Below are 17,057 nucleotides of genomic sequence, written 5' to 3' on the forward strand. Positions count from 1 at the left end.
GAGAATGAACCTGGGAAGAACCACCGACCCATGAAAAGCTACTAGCAAACTTTCTCACGTACCCACGTTAGCCGAATCTGAGACTCGAACCCACGCAGACAGAGGTGAGATGGCAGTGATCTCGAATGGTGAGTGCTTTAGACCACTCAGCCAATCGAGGCACCCTCGTAAGAAGTGTGCCCATGTTAAATAAATCTTATCTTATCATTTAGTAAGAAGTGTGCATACCTATTTACAACTACAGGGTATGTGGCAATGATATCTGTATCCAAGTGAAGACTACTCTTGGGCAACTTCCTTTCAAGGAAAATAGACAACAATTTAGCATCACTGTTGCCAACTGAGCAAAGATGTTTTATAATATTATTTTTAGCTATGAGGGCTGGATTTGCAAGTACTGAATGGACTCCTAATGTAAGGTAACATCTAAGAAGCAGAAAGAAAAACCTGAATGATTAGCATTCGAACCAATGAACCACAGAAAATCTTTAACCTGAAGAATTCCTAACACTAGTCTAATAAGCGTATCAAGCTGCAAGGAGATATCTTGAATATTGTACTTTTCCTGAAAGCAAAAGTGTCAGGATGGATGGATGAAATGAAAATGGAAAAAAACCTTTAAAATACTGAAACTGAACAATTATGAATAGCAAAGACATATTTACAACACCAGTCTAATAAAGGAACCCAATTTTAAACAGATACATATTCATTGGAAATATGGATAATAGATGGAGGACAAATGGGTACAAATATTAAAATAATAAATTGAGGAACTCTGAATAGCAAAGGCAAATCTAAACCACTAGTCCATGTTTCATATATATATATATATATATATATATATATATATATATATATATATATATATATATATATATATATATATATGGATATCTTCAATGGTTTGGGAGTTTTTCCCCAGAAATTCAAATGTCAATAATGGATGGATGGATAAACAAATGAATAAATACATTAAAAATACTTAAAGTGAAGAATATCACAATGCACAGCTGGGTCACCAGTCTAATAAGTATACCATAGTTCTGAATGGCTTGATAGTAATATCATGGAATGTGTTTACAGACAGACAGACATAATGATAATTCTCTTGTATTAAATACCAGGGGATGAAATGTAATAAAAATATTCCATCATCTAAGCCAAACCAAGGTCAAGGTCATTTATGAACAGCCATCAGTTATCATAAAGATTAAGCTTTAAAACTGCATGCAGCTGTCAATACATACTGCGAGTGTATCTGTGTTCCTCCACATTCCAGATGGTGGAGTCCTGGTTAACTAGGCGGTCTGTTGCCACTTCCAGCTGATGGAAGCCCCATTCTGGCAACTGCTTTCCTGTCATCTGAAAAATTAGTGATGGTCTCTAATGGAGAGACAAAAGCTTGCATGTCAACAGGGAGATCTGCACCCCAATTTCAGTTGTCACTGGCAAACAGATTTTTAATGTCATAAAGTACAAGAATAATGCAGGCTAAGATGGATTAATTTCCCCTGATAATCCTGGATTTATTTCCCCTGATAATCATGGATTTACTTCCCCTGATAAATTTTAGGCTGATAAATTGTTTAAGCTATACTTCTAATTTCAAACATTTGGTGTCTCATTATTAAATGCATTTCTTATAAACTTGCCACAAAACCTGTATTAAGAAAGGAAATATATCACATATGGCAATTCAAAGGACACATGGGGAGGGGGGAAGACCGGGGGAGGGTGTTGATGTCATTGTGTATTCCTAATATGTCTGAAGATGTCTCCTTGGAAAGTAAGAAATCATTTGGCATTATGAATATATGATAAAATCAGGACTGATCCAATCTGAACTAAAATTGCACTTGTAAGAAGGAGATTACAAAGAATATGTTAATAGTGTATATATGTCTGTATATATATATATATATATATGGATATAAAGAGAGAGAGAGAGAGAGAAAGAGAGAGAGAAAATGAAATTAATTTTTACAAGCTATAACCTAAGAAATCAGTCCCATTGCTATACGATTGACATCAAAGTCAGTTACATATATAAATTATAAATTCCACGTTATAACTCAGAAGCCAAAAGCCAAGTTTCTGGGTTGGTAGGGAAGGACCCCGATTTTTCAGCCATTCCTTGATTCTGTGTGTTTGAAAATCAGCATTCAAAGAAAGCTTAAGTTATAAAAACAAAAGAATACAAGAAGTGCTTTCATGAAACCAGTCAAATGATAGTCTGCATGACCTCTCTAAGCAGCATTTGAGTTACTGCAAAGGACTTAATGGAATTTCCTCTCAATGGCAGAATATCAGCATATATTTATATACAACAGATCTAGAACTGATTTCTTTGAGCTATTATTCCCAACAAAGTGCTACAAAAAGTAACACTTCCATACCTTCAATGCCTGTGATGTATTGACATGGACAAGACGTACGTGACTTTTGATAGTTTGCCATTTGTCATCTCCTCCATCTCGATTTACGATTTCCTGCAATAAAACAAAAAATATTTATATCAAATTTATCCAATACTAAACTCCAATCCCATTTATATAAACTGTGTGCAAAAGTTAACAAAGGATATCCTTTATCTAATAATAAGCCCACTCCATACTTGTTGATAAATTGATTGGTCTTGTCCCATCAGGGGATGAATGCTGTAATAAGCCCACTCCATGAATAGGGTGTATTTTATTTTTGTCATAAGGTGTAAATTTAAACAATGAGGAAAACAATCAGGACATCACATTATGGGAAATGGTCATTCTTGGTATTATTAACACATTAATTCCTAGCGATGACTTCATGGGGCAGGAGGTAGTAGCCTACTGCCGAGCTCTGTAGCATCATGGTCATGCATGATACACTCAAGTGGGTGGTATTATAGAAAGGTAGACAGATGTAGCTCTACAACGATACCAAATAATCTGGAATATCTAGTTGCACTACAAAATAGAGATAGAAAAACCTCATTTTTTGGACCCGACTTTTTTTTACACAAAATCTGCAAGTGGTCGTAATCACATTTTGTGTCAGGATTTTAGACTTTTTGGTCTCAGATCTAAGGCAAACCAGTTTGAACTGCAAGCAGACAGATGAGCCTTTGCAAAAAGTAGGATAAGATGGGCATTTGGAATAAAGAGTGGTCTCCATAAAAAAAATAATGGCTCCGTTTAGCACCAAAAAAAAGGGAACAAAAAAAAAAGAAGTCCAACTTTTGCCCTTCTGCTCATGTGCGAGTCAAATAGCCAATGAAAAATTATGTTTCTAACACAACTAGGCAGTATGTTATTGAAAGATGACTGGGGATTTGGTGTTTTCGAGTCTATTCAGAAATAGCTTTTAAAATGTGTTTCCTACTCGATTTTCAGGCAAAAATGGCAAAAAGTCGCAGGGGTTAATGTGTTAATGGAGTTTATATGAATATTAATATTGTCAGTATTTAAAGATAAATTAAATATCTTTGAAACTCAAGGTATTTGTTTTGTGTAATTTCCATTATCTATTTTATTGTGGTTTTGTCTTTGACAATAGCTGAGCTAAATGGGAGCAGTATGGTACACTATTAATCAAGGATTGAAATATCTTTCATTTACATAATGGCATGTATTTTATTTTTGTCATGAGGTGTAAGACGACAAATGTGTGATAGGATAGATTAAAATCTCTCATTTACATAATGGGGTATATTATATTTTTATCACGAGGTGTAAGAATACAAATGTGTGATGGGATAGGTTGAAATCTCTCATTTACATAATGGTATATATTTTATTTTTATCGTGAGGTGTAAGACGACAAATGTGTGATGGGATAGATTGAAATCTTTCATTTACATAATGGGGTATATTTTATTTTTGTCATGAGGTGTAAGAATACAAATGTGTGATAGGATAGATTGAAATCTCTTTCATTTACATAATGGGGTATATTTTATTTTTGTCATGAGGTGTAAGAATACAAATGTGTGATGGGATAGATTGAAATCTCTTTCATTTACATAATGGGGTATATTTTATTTTTATCATGAGGTGTAAGAATACAAATGTCTAATGATACAGTTATTTTGTATGCAAATGTGATGGGATAGATTTGTCTGTTTTAATTATTTGTATATAAATGTGTGATGGAATAGATTTGTGTGTTAGTTATTTGTATATAAATGTGTGATGGGATAGATTTGTCTGTGTGTTAGTTATCTGTATACAAATAACTTAATCTATCCCATAAAATATACCCCAATATGTAAATGAGAGAGATTTCAATCTATGCCATCACACATTTGAATTCTTACACCTCATGATAAAAATAATGAACCAGGTCAAGGCAGTGTGTATGTATGTCTCTGACTTGTATGCAAAATTTCATGATTGCATGTACATAGTTTGATATGCTTTCCTTTTGTATTTATCACATCAATGAAATGTCCCCATTTTGTAACTTCCACTTCATAGATAATGTCCCAATTTGTATGAACCAGTTCAGGATTGTATTTATTAAAATGCCTCCATTTTGTATATAACACTTCAAAAATGCTACGTAAAAAGTGCCTCTTTTGCATTTAACATTTAACATGTCAAGAAAGCATTATAAAACTGGCATTTTGTAAGTCCACATTACTTGAGTGATACTAACAAAATATCTTCATTTGTTGGTAGGTAAAAGGTCGTATGCGTCACTTTTTCCATGTTCCACATAAAGATTGTTTGAACGAAAGTTTCCCCGTTTAATTTGCAGCAAATGATGTATGATGGTGTTCTCCACTTTGTTTTCACCCTTCTCTCCCAAATTTTTTAATCTTGATAGTCCCCGAACCTCAATCCTTTTTGCTGACTTTTACTACCTGGAGTGAGTGTGTACAGCATTTTTCATGAACCCCGATATCGTGACTCCGACAATTGGTTAGAATATCAAGTTCTTTGTCTTCATGTTTTTCGGTTAAGACATGATCACATTTGTTTTCTTAATTTGAAATACGTTAATTTCTCAGGTTCTTTTGCCACACACATTGCTGTAAGCAAAAGCATATACATCATTCGCTCCATGGAATAAAAATGAGTTTGATCTGCCGACAACGATAGATCTCTTTTCATTTAATGTGTTATAAGTCTATGGTCTTAAAATAAGTAACAGAAAGAGTGAAAAGTAACAAAATTCAACAAATAATTTATTTCATAGGAATACAAAGTGAAAATGAGAAAAAAGAACTTATGGCATTGTGAATTAAATCCCAAAATAATCCAAGAATTACAGACACAATCCTAATAATTTTAAGTCCTGAATAAAATTCATTAAAGTCCAAATAAATCCAAACTGAAGGTGTTAATGTGTCTGTTATAACCTGTATACGGCTGATGTGTCAACATTCTTTTGTTGAATCACAGTAATATAATTTCACATTATAATTCACTACAAATTCCACTGAATATCTCTGTTCAAGAATTTTATCTGAGTACTTTTGTGTTTCCTGAGAAAATAATCACTTTGAATTCAATAACAAATTTTATTTTTGCCATTCACATCTAATAAAATGAAGGCCAATAGATTTTGGATCATGTGACCATGTAATGTGACAAATGTCTTAGTGCAAGGTTCAGTGTGCACACACTCAAAATTTTTGTTCCTGTGTCGGCTTATCAAAGACAAAATGCATTGTAACTCTTATGCATGACAAGCATAGTTATCTACTAGATTTCAGGCAGGCAGGGTCAAGGTCAAATAAAGGTCTACTCTACATTTTTTGTGTCAATGAATGATCAAGGAATATATGACTCACCACTCGCCACAAGTTCTGTGCAGGCATGGAAACATTGTAGTCAATGTAGCAGGTCACTTCTTGATTCTGGGGGGTTAGTGGGGCAGCCACATCATGACTGGAACAGAAAAGTTCCATGTAAGTAGATGATTCTTGTGTAGTTTTATCTTAATTTCCACCCACGCACCACCACCCACCACCCAAAGTGGGCATTTAATTGACTACAACATGAAAACATATATGAACTTTAATTCTGTAGCAATCTGACGTATGTATGAGGTAAGCCAAACAGAGGCAGAATACACAAACACTGATAATCTCCAATAATGTCTGAAGATAAATATTCATGAGTACAGATATCTTCAAACAAGCTACTAATGATGCCTGTGGAGAATATATAAATATTTGTGCTGAAAATTCATTAACTAATTAAATATTTTGTAGCTACAGCTTATCCATGGTTGAAAAAATAAAACCGATGTAAAAAAAACTAGCGTGTCATGTCAATAGTTCGACATAGTGAAATTGGAATTTATAATTTTCAGTACAGTGTCCTAGTGTAAATCAAATCAAACCATGCATATAAAATCTGTCATCTACGATCTCCTGAAAATGAGATTAAAGTGATGTTACTTAATTATGTGCTGCAAATTTGTTGTCGATGTATTAACAGCATGTAGCAATTGGTAATATGAGAGTTTGGCATAATGGTTAGTGGCCAATCCATTAATACTTGCATACAGAAAATACCACTTGGGACATTTCAATAGAAAATATCACTTGGGACATTTCAATAGAAAATACCACTTTAGACATTGCATTAGAAAATACCACTTGACACGTTTCAAAAGAAACCACCACTTGCGACATTTCAATAAAAAATACCACCTGATATATATTTCAATAGAGAATACCACTTGAGACATTTCAACAGAAAATAATACTTGGGACATTTCAATAGAAAATACCACTTGAGACATTTCAACAGAAAATACTGCTTGAGACATTTCAATAGAAAACACCACCTGAGACATTTCAATAGAAAATACTACTTGGGACATTTCAATAGAAAATACCACTTGAGACATTTCAATAGAAAATACTACTTGGGACATTTCAATACAAAATACCACTTGAGACATTTCAAATGCTGCAAGAGAATTAATCAAAGATAATATGTTTAAACCTAAGGCATTTTCCATCAAAACCATATGCATTTTCCATCAAAACCATACAGAATTTCTGACAAAATCACTGATAGTAAATCAACTCCTCTCACTGTAAGTGAATTCTCACTCTAATGGTGAACAACGTTCTGTCTATTAGTACAGACTGTTCTTTCTGATAGGTCAGTACAGTGTGAGACATAAGCCATGTGACCTCACAAATTTTAAATATGCATACCTTGATTGTACATACAATAATCTCATAAATTTCTTCTTTGCTTTGACTGAATTAAAGTGTGAATGTACTTTTTATGATGTAATACCAATCTCTATCAGACTGTGTGAGACAGGTGTCTAGAGTCTAAAAAGAATTAATGGTAATTATCTAGTTAGGTGTCTAGTGTCTATAGAGAACCAATGGGTAATGGTCTAATGAGGTGTCTATAATCTATAGAGAACTTAAGGGTATTGGTCTAGCTGCTTTACATAAGTGTCTAACGTCTATAGAGATCCATTGGACATTGGTCTGTTTAGGTGTCTAAAGCCTATAGTGATCCATTGGGTGTTGGTCTTGTTTGGTGTCTGGAGTCAACAGAATCAAGGATGATTAGCATGAATTAAGTTATCTCATGAGTAGGTAGCTTTGTTATAGTTTCAGACCCTAATTTTGATTAAGGGCAAGCGGCTGACTTGAGAACTGTGATCCAATCAGCAGGTCCAATAGGTCACAGCCTAATTTAGATTAAGGGCAACTAGCCTGACTTAAGACAGTGTGATCCAATGAGGAGGTCATGACCTAACTGATAATGGCAAATGCTTTAGGTAGATATTGCAACTCTGTGAGACAGCGCAGTCAGTAATCCTCAGCCTTGGGATCAGTAACAGCTGGCTCATACTTATTTTCATTCTTTTAAAATCACCAATATATATATATATATATATATATATATATATATATATATATATATATATAATATGTAATAATAAAAAAGAACAAAAAAAACAAGAACAAAAAACACATTATATATATATAGTACCAAATATATATATATATATATACAAAAGCAAAAAAATATGAAATCCATACAAAGATGAAACATAAATAAATAAAAAGATACAGCATACATAACAACAAGTAGGGCAGGAGGGCCTCCCTAAATGGTCTGAAAAGATCAACCAGAGAAAGCACCCTCCAAAAAAAAAATTTAAAAAAATGAACCCATGAATGGGTATCTGCAATGTGATGGAGTCTAATGATGAAAAGATGGAAGCTCAGACAAACTAGTCCTTATTAACAAAGTGAAATTATGACCAGAGATAATTCAATGTATCAGAAATATAATGGTGTTCAATTATAATCAGAGAAAATTGAATTATATAGTGTCAGAAATATAATGGTGTTCAATTATAATCAGAGAAAATTCAATTACATAGTGTCAGAAATATAATGGTGTTCAATTTTAACCAGAGATAATTTAATTATATGGTGTCAGAAATATGATGGTGTTCAACTGGCATGAGATTTTTCAATAAAAATCTCTCATATGTTTTCATTCACAAATAAAACAGGCAATTCATCTTTCCTTTCTCCCTCCCTCTTTCCTTCCTTCACTTTTAATCCTTTAAAATGATTATTCCTTCCTTCATCATTCATTCATCTTCTCTTCTTTTTCATTCATTCTTTCAATCAAACATGTATTAAAACTCTTCATTCCTGCACTTACTGCTTCATGCCTTGTTACCATCATATTTTCCTAATATATATATATATATATATATATATATATATATATATATATATATATATATATTGTGTTACCATCACTCTGACCAACAATGAAAATGTTCTTTTCCTAATATATTTAATATCGACCAGACTTATGCATAAATGCATATATATTCAAAGAAATATTGAATCTAATTCCTTGTTTTTAAGAATTACTGAACTTAGCATAACAAACTGACCAAAAAGTGACCATAAAAGCATTTTAAAATGACTGTAAGAATCAGTCTGGTATTATAAGTTTGTGTTTTGTTGTTTTCATAATAGAACTAATTGAATTTAAAATGTAATAAAATTCAGTTAGTTCCAGACTGGGAAGTAAGACACCCAATTCATATGATTCTTAATAACTCTGGAATTCAATTCCAGTAGAGGGGTTGTAAGGCCTAAAAGTATTCCCACAGACAGCCATATAATTATGTACCTGTTTAGTGCCCTGCTAGTGATGCCATGAACCAGCTGTACAATGTCGCCATGCTGGACTGCAACAGGTGGGTCATCTGCTACCATTGAATCCCTGAAATATACAGGTAACAGGCATTATGAAACACAAAATATAAAGGTAAATGGCATTTCAATGCACAAAATACACACTCAATAGGTTTATAACACACAAAATACACAGGTAACAGACATTATCGTACATACCAACCCCAAGTGAGATATAAGCATAATTATTGGTAATAAAAGCAAATCTGATCATAAAAAATGTAATCAATATATTACACACAATAATTACCCAACACTATGACAAATGTAATCAATTTATGACACACAATAATTACCCGACACTATGAAAAATGTAATCAATATATGACACACAATAATTACCTGACACTATGAAAAATGTAATCAATATATGACACACAATAATTACCCGACACTATGAAAAATGTAATCAATATATGACACACAATAATTACCCGACACTATGAAAAATGTAATCAATATATGACACACAATAATTACCCGACACTACGAAAAATGTAATCAATGTATGACACAATAATTACCCGACACAATGAAAAATGTAATCAATATATGACACAATAATTACCCAACACTATGAAAAATGTACATTTATTTTTGTTACTAACCTGGATCTGCTGCTGTAAAAATTCTTGTTACAAAGAGATATGTGGATTAGAACCAAGATACAAACACAAAACATGCTGATAAATTATTTATATGCAACAATAGTCTACAAGTCTATCTTTCACTTAATGATTGTAAAGTCAAGCCCACAAATTCTGCAACAAGTTTGACAATGTACGCAATCTGAATGCTGTGCTCTCATATTCTTCTTTTCAAATGTGTGAAGTGCTATTGATTTGTCCTTTTTCTGATTTGACATGTTTTGAAGTCTAAAGTTACCTCACCTCTAATATTTTTCAGTCATATAACATACATGAGTCACATCGATAAGGACTGATTCTCTTAACATCTGGCATCATTTTCTTGAAAAATATGGACAACTCAGCTACCTAGTTTATAAACATACTGAACCTGTGAGGCAAAGTTTCAAATTGGAGAAAAATATCTGTTTTCTTGGAAATGTGTCATTTACAGTTGCTATAAATAGAAAATAAAGTACATGTAGGTTTAGGAAAGGCAAATGAACTCATACACTATTCTTACATAGCAGTCTTCCTTTTTAGAATATTCTCAAATTTATATGATGAGTGGGATTAAAGAGATAAAAATAAAAATGACAAACACAAAATTTAATTACTTTTTTTAAATTTTAATTCTTAATGTACAAAAAATGGTGTAATCCATATACAGGTGAGAGTAATATATAATTAGGTGAAAAAAAAGAGTAATGATTATGCCAAAAACATAATGGTTGTCAGGTACACATTATAATACACAAATTAGAATTCCTCAACGTGACTGATGTTTTACTGTTAGAAACTGAATTTCCAGGAATCTAAGATGAGACCATTTCTTCCTTTTAACTACAGAGTGTTGAAACCATCTTTGTTATTTTTCAGTGATTACAATATTTTCAAATTAGCTGTTGTGGTGAACATATTGTACGTCAATGGCAGGACCAACAATGCGTCATTTGAAGTATTTTGATGACAATCCCATGTTGATGTGACTTTCCAATTTGGAGGAGTAACAATAATAATAATTTAAAGATGGTGACCATATTCAATACCACAGTGGCACCATTTTTATTCAGTATGAACTAGATATCATAAGCAGTCATTTGGGAAAGCATGATTTAACCATGACCAGCCATTGAGAGAACTAGTGATAAAAATATTTTCAGATGGCCAATGTAGCAGTCATATTATAAGTTGTATCCCTTTAGAGTGGTGGGCCTTCTAGCTGTTGCTCTCCACAACTGAAGTCATGAAAGGCATCCCTTACAAGAGTTTGGTGTGAAGGAGGAGTTTCCATGGATATGGGTGGCATAGTGGCAATCTGCTTAATCAGAATAGGGACCACCGTGACATTCCTGAGTATGTCTGTCAGTAGGGACATCAGATCACTGATCCAGGATTTATCCCATCATAGCAGGGCAATCAGAACTATCTGATAGCAGGACTGATGGAGGGAAGGTGTAGGCCCACATTCCCTCCCAGCTGTCTGACAGAGCAGTGACAACCCATTTTTTGTGGTCCAGAAAATGGAGAGCATTTTGTTGTTCTACCATGTCATGAAAAAATCTATCATCAAGTGTCACTGTAGAGCACAGACTCGACTAAATGTGGAGGGATATAGAGACCACACTGTGTGAAGCAGTTCTCCTCTTTCTGACAAGTCAGCTAAAATGTTGAGCCATCCATGTATGTGCTTGACCTGAATACTCATCTGGTATTGGGCAACAATGTTAAAAGTAATCCCATTCAAAGAAACATTCTTCATGTGTGAGAATGTATGAGGCCACTAATGTATTGTCCAACAGTATCAGAACCATATGTCCGCAGAAAAGTTTGACCAAAACATTTGATATATTTCCAGGAGGTTGATATTAAAAGCCATCTCTTGATATGATTATTAGAATTTTTCCCTTACTCAAAGCATAAATATCTTAAGAGTTCAAATTCCACTTGTCACTAACCATTGTTAAGTAACACAGCGGGTGTGCTCCCCAACCAGACAGACTGGCATCTGTACAAATCATTACTCCTGTTTGTGGGTTTTCAAGGGGTATTCCTGTTGTGAGCCACTTTCTGTTTTGCCAATGGAGAATATATTTGCTGAATGGACCGGAATGTTAAAATGTGTTGGACAGACCATGGGTAGATGGCTAACAGGTGGGACAAAATATAAGTCACTAATGGGTGCCAGGAGGATTGGAGGAGAAGAAACACTGACATGAACAAGTAGGGGTGTATGACTGTCTATGATTCGCTTTTCTGTCATCTGTGGGAAATACCTCTTTTGTAACCCTGCTGGCGACTGTCATGTCTTGACAATGATCCCTAAGCAGGATGTCCAGACAGATGCTGACTAATGTGGTGGCAACTCTTTTGTAACCCTGCTGGTGATTGTCATGTCCTGACAATGATCCCTAAGCAGGATGTCCAGACAGATGCTGACTAATGTGGTGGCAACTCATGTAACCCTGCTGGCGATTGTCATGTCTTGACAATGATCCCTAAGCAGGATGTCCAGACAGATGCTGACTAATGTAGTGGCAACTCTTGTGCTGACTGTTTTCCGACCTCCTCAATCTGACTCCTGAACAGAAGGGTGCACAAAGCCACTGCATGGTGGGACTTTAGAGAGGAAGAGAGCAAGTCCATGTTGACTAATCCCATGTTGACTACGTCCATGTTGACAAAGTCCATTTGATTAAGTCCATGTTGAATAGTCCATATTGATTAAGACCATGTTAACTAAGTATATATTGATGAAGTACATGTTGACAAAGTCCATGTTGATTAAGTCCATGTTGACTAAGTCCATGTTGCAGGACGCCATCAGATCATCAGCCATCATGTGGTGAGAAGTCCTATTCATGACTTTGGCAATTCATTTCACCAAATCCCTGGCATAATCACTTCTGACCTTCCCAGCAAGGTGAAAAACTGCACTTTACACTACATAAAGTAGTGATAAAGTTGATATAACTTTCCTCACTAGCTTGGAGGTGGCGCTGAAGACCTGCTAATCCTCTTTATAACAAAGTGGGTCAGTCATGCTAAAAGCAGAAACATCCTTGTCAACATTAGGCATTTCTGAACAGCAAGTGAATTGAGGTTTAAAGCAGTTAAACAAGCAGCTAGATGGAAGGTGGCTCATGGAAAAAAGGCTTTTGCATGACATGGGTCACAAATTTTCTCTGAGAGATGCCTGATGATTTCTGTAAGTTTTGATGACTAATTGATGGATTATCATTGTCTTCGTCTATATCCACAGAGGCTTTGAGCTTGTAGGTAGGGATTACTATAAGTGGAGGAAGACATTCAGAGTTATATTTCTTCTATTGCTGCCTTAAAGCTGATTTCCTTCCATTACATTCTTGGATCAGCTGATTCAGGCATTTCTATTTCATCCATTTTTCAAGCTGGGGATTGTCCTCCTCTCCTTGGGTAGATATGTATCACTGTAATGTTTACCTATTCATTGATTCATTTTATTTAAGTATAGACCCATAGGATGTGCTGTATACTAGAATGCTGGTTTAGCAATGCTGGTTCGGCTCAGCTGGACAGCTCTATGAATAAAGCCAGTTTTCTAAGAAGTGGCAATGTACTGTTTGGTCCAGTTGGTTAATTTTGCTATGCGGTATGTTCCACATAAGATATAGCGGCTGTAAGAATACATGGATGAATGGCTGGTTTGCCAGTCCAAGATAAGCAACTCAAGATAACTATAGTCATATATTGCCAGACCACTCACAATGTCATATGATGGACGATAAATACCATAGTGGCATATGATGGATGATAAATACCACAATGGCATATGATGGATGATAAATACTATAGTGGCATATGATGGATGATAAATACCACAATACCACAATGGCATATGATGGATGATAAATACCACAATGGCATATGATGGAAGATAAATACCACAATGGCATATGATGGATGATAAATACCACAATGGCATATGATGGATGATAAATACCATAGTGGCATATGATGGATGATAAATACCACAATGGCATATGATGGATGATAAATACCACAGTAGCATATGATGGATGATAAATATCACAATGGCATATGATGGATGATAAATACCATAGTGGCATATGATGGATGATAAATACCACAATGGCATATGATGGATGATAAATACCACAATGGTATATGCTGGATGATAAGTAAATACCACAATGGCATATGATGGATGGTAAATACCACAATGGCATATGATGGATGATAAATACCACAATGGTATATGCTGGATGATAAGTAAATACCACAATGGCATATGATGGATGGTAAATACCACAATGGCAAGTGATGGATGATAAGTAAATACCACAATGGCATATGATGGATGATAAATACCACAGTGGCATATGATGGATGATAAATACCACAATGGCATATGATGGATGATAAATACCACAATGGCATATGATGGATGATAAATACCACAATGGCATATGATGGATGCTAAATACCACAATGGCATATGATGGATGATAAGTAAATACCACAACGGCATATGATGGATGATAAATACCACAGTGGCATATGATGGATGATAAATACCACAATGGCATATGATGGATGGTAAATACCACAATGACAGTACAGCAAGTCATCCATCTGGGACAACAGACCATGTTTCTCACTCCTGCCTGATGTCAAAATAAAAATTAAGCATATATCTTATATTAAAAAGAACCTTTATTAATTCACTCATGCAGCCCTCCTGCTCAATGGATTTAGCTTGCCTTTCTGATACTAATCAACAGAAATAACACATGAACATGATGTATCCTCACTCCAAATGTTCACATTGTCAACAGCATTAACACATGAACATGTTGTTGATGTTGTTGTTGTTGTTGTTGTTGTTGTTGTTCTTGTTGTTGTGGGTTTAATGCTACTTTTAAGCATACCATAGGTTATAAAAGGCAGCCAGTATCAATGGTAGAGTAGGAGTCTGGGAAAACCCCAGTAAGAACTGATGACCCACAGAAAGCTACTGGCAATCCTTCTCACATACCCACATTGGCCAAGACTGAGACTTGAACGCATGTTGACAGTGGTGAGATGGCAGCGATTGGTAAAGGTGAGTGCTTTAGACCACCCTGACCACCTGGGCCTCCTGAACAAGCACCTGTCACATGGTCAACATAATTAACACGTGAACATAATATATTCTCATTCTAACTTTGCACATGGTCAAACAGGTCAGATTAGAAAATTAAGCCATAAAATAGAACCATGAGATATGAGACAGTAAAAATAGAAAATTAAGCCATAAGCAGAACCATGAGATATGAGACAGTAAAAATAGAAAATTAAGCCATAAAGTAGAACCATGAGATATGAGACAGTAAAAATAGAAAATTAAGCCATAAAGTAGAACCATGAGATATGAGACAGTAAAAATAGAAAATTAAGCCATAAAGTAGAACCATGAGATATGAGACAGTAAAAATAGAAAATTAAGCCATAAAGTAGAACCATGAGATAATCTAAAAATAGATTCAACAATAAGAATGGCCTTGAAACATAAGCTCACTTTTCTGGGTGCTTGATAATCCACCAGTTGTTGATGTCCTTGAAGATGTAACATGTGACTTGCTGCTGGTGACTGCTGCCACGTCCATCTTGGTAACGTATTGGGTATACATGGGCATGGGAGTGCAGCCAGCATGGCTTGCCAGGGACTGGATCAAATGTGTGGCGCAGGGTTATCTGGGACCCAAATGCTACATACAGGGGCTGTCCTCTTGTCAGGGCTGCCAGACCACCCTGGAAATAAATATTAATCAACTTAAGTGTACTACAAACTGAACATAACATATGATACCGTTGTAAAGCAGGTTCATACAAGGGCTTCTACAGGAACTATATGGTGCCATCTTAAACAATAAGTTCATAGTTCCAAACAGGCCCTGTATAAAGCCCTTTATAGAGCTCTGTATAACACCCTTTATAAAGCCATGTATAAGACCCTTTAAAAAGCCCTAAATAAGGACTTTTTTAGAGCCCTGAATAAGGCCCTGAATAAGGCCCTTTATAAAGTCATATATATTTGACACTTTATAAAGCCCTGAATAAGGCCCTTTATAAAGCCCTGAATAAGGCCCTTTATAAAGTCATATATATTTGACCCTTTATAAAGCCCTGAATAAGGCCCTTTATAAAGCCCTGTTTAAGGCTCTATATAAAGCCCTAAATAATAAACTTTGTAAAGCCCTGAATAAGACCCTTTATAAAGCCATATATATTTGACCCTTTATAAAGCCCTGAATAAGGCCCTTTATAAAGCCCTGTATAAGGCTCTTTATAAAGCCCTGAATAAGACCCTTTATAAAGCCATATATATTTGACCCTTTATACAGTCCTGTATAAGGCTCTTTATAAAGCCCTGTATAAGGCTCTTTATGAAGCCCTGAATAAGATCTTTTATAAAGCTCTGGCCCATTGTCAACCTGACTCTGTCAGATACATTAAAAAAAAATCCTCTTAACTGTGCACACATTATTGGTTCTAAATTAAGCTATCACTTAATAAGAACAAAATTTTCAAGCAAACACCAAGGTTTAATGGGTAAATTGTACACAATGAATTAGACTGTGGAATTATACACAAAGATTTAGACTGTGGAATTGTACACAAAGAATTAGACTGTGGAATTGTACACAAAGAATTAGACTGTGGAACCTTTTGCATGAAATGAATAAATCAAAAATGTTTAGACACACATTTACAACCCTCAAGTATACTTTCAAGTTAAAAGGTCATTGTAATACACATAATTTTATTTACTTACTCACCTGCCACTTTTGCAGCAAACAATATGAAGGTGAGACTAAAAGGGAGCATAATATAACACCTTATGGATATCCAAAGTAAGAAGTTGACCCCAGTGTTTAAACACTTTCACCAAGATGACCACAACATAAACTGTGTTTAGAAATTATACAACCTGACAAAGAGCTCAACTGACCTCTAGGCTGGCCTGGAATGCAGAGGTCATGATACTGTCATGTGGACCCGCTTTAGTAAGCAGACTCAGGTGAATGTAATAAATATAGATATACATCGCCACTGGCACAGTAACTAGCAAACCAGCACGAGCTGCAAAATGTTTCCACAGGCACAACTGAAATGTAAAAAAAATCACCACAACTGAAATGTAAAAAAAAATCACCACAACTGAAATGTAAAAAAAATCACCACAACTGAAA

The 17,057-nt window shown here is 34.8% G+C and overlaps 1 protein-coding gene across 2 annotated transcripts in view; it reads right to left on the reverse strand.

Moving 5' to 3' along the window:
• Positions 1-17,057, reverse strand: part of LOC149777685 (protein O-mannosyl-transferase 1-like) — a 72,705-nt gene that overhangs the window by 23,495 nt on the left and 32,153 nt on the right. For both annotated transcript variants that reach the window (XM_089938728.1, XM_089938729.1), the window contains exons 10-15: positions 16,817-16,972; positions 15,383-15,615; positions 9,132-9,224; positions 5,780-5,876; positions 2,400-2,492; positions 1,251-1,365 (exon numbers count right to left, since the gene is read on the reverse strand). In XM_089938728.1, coding sequence (XP_089794854.1) covers positions 1,251-1,365; positions 2,400-2,492; positions 5,780-5,876; positions 9,132-9,224; positions 15,383-15,615; positions 16,817-16,972 — 787 coding nt within the window. The remainder of the gene's footprint in view (positions 1-1,250; positions 1,366-2,399; positions 2,493-5,779; positions 5,877-9,131; positions 9,225-15,382; positions 15,616-16,816; positions 16,973-17,057) is intronic.

Source organism: Sinohyriopsis cumingii, chromosome 17, assembly GCF_028554795.1.
Source record: "Sinohyriopsis cumingii isolate HCF-2022 chromosome 17, ASM2855479v2, whole genome shotgun sequence".
NCBI lineage: Eukaryota > Metazoa > Mollusca > Bivalvia > Unionida > Unionidae > Sinohyriopsis > Sinohyriopsis cumingii.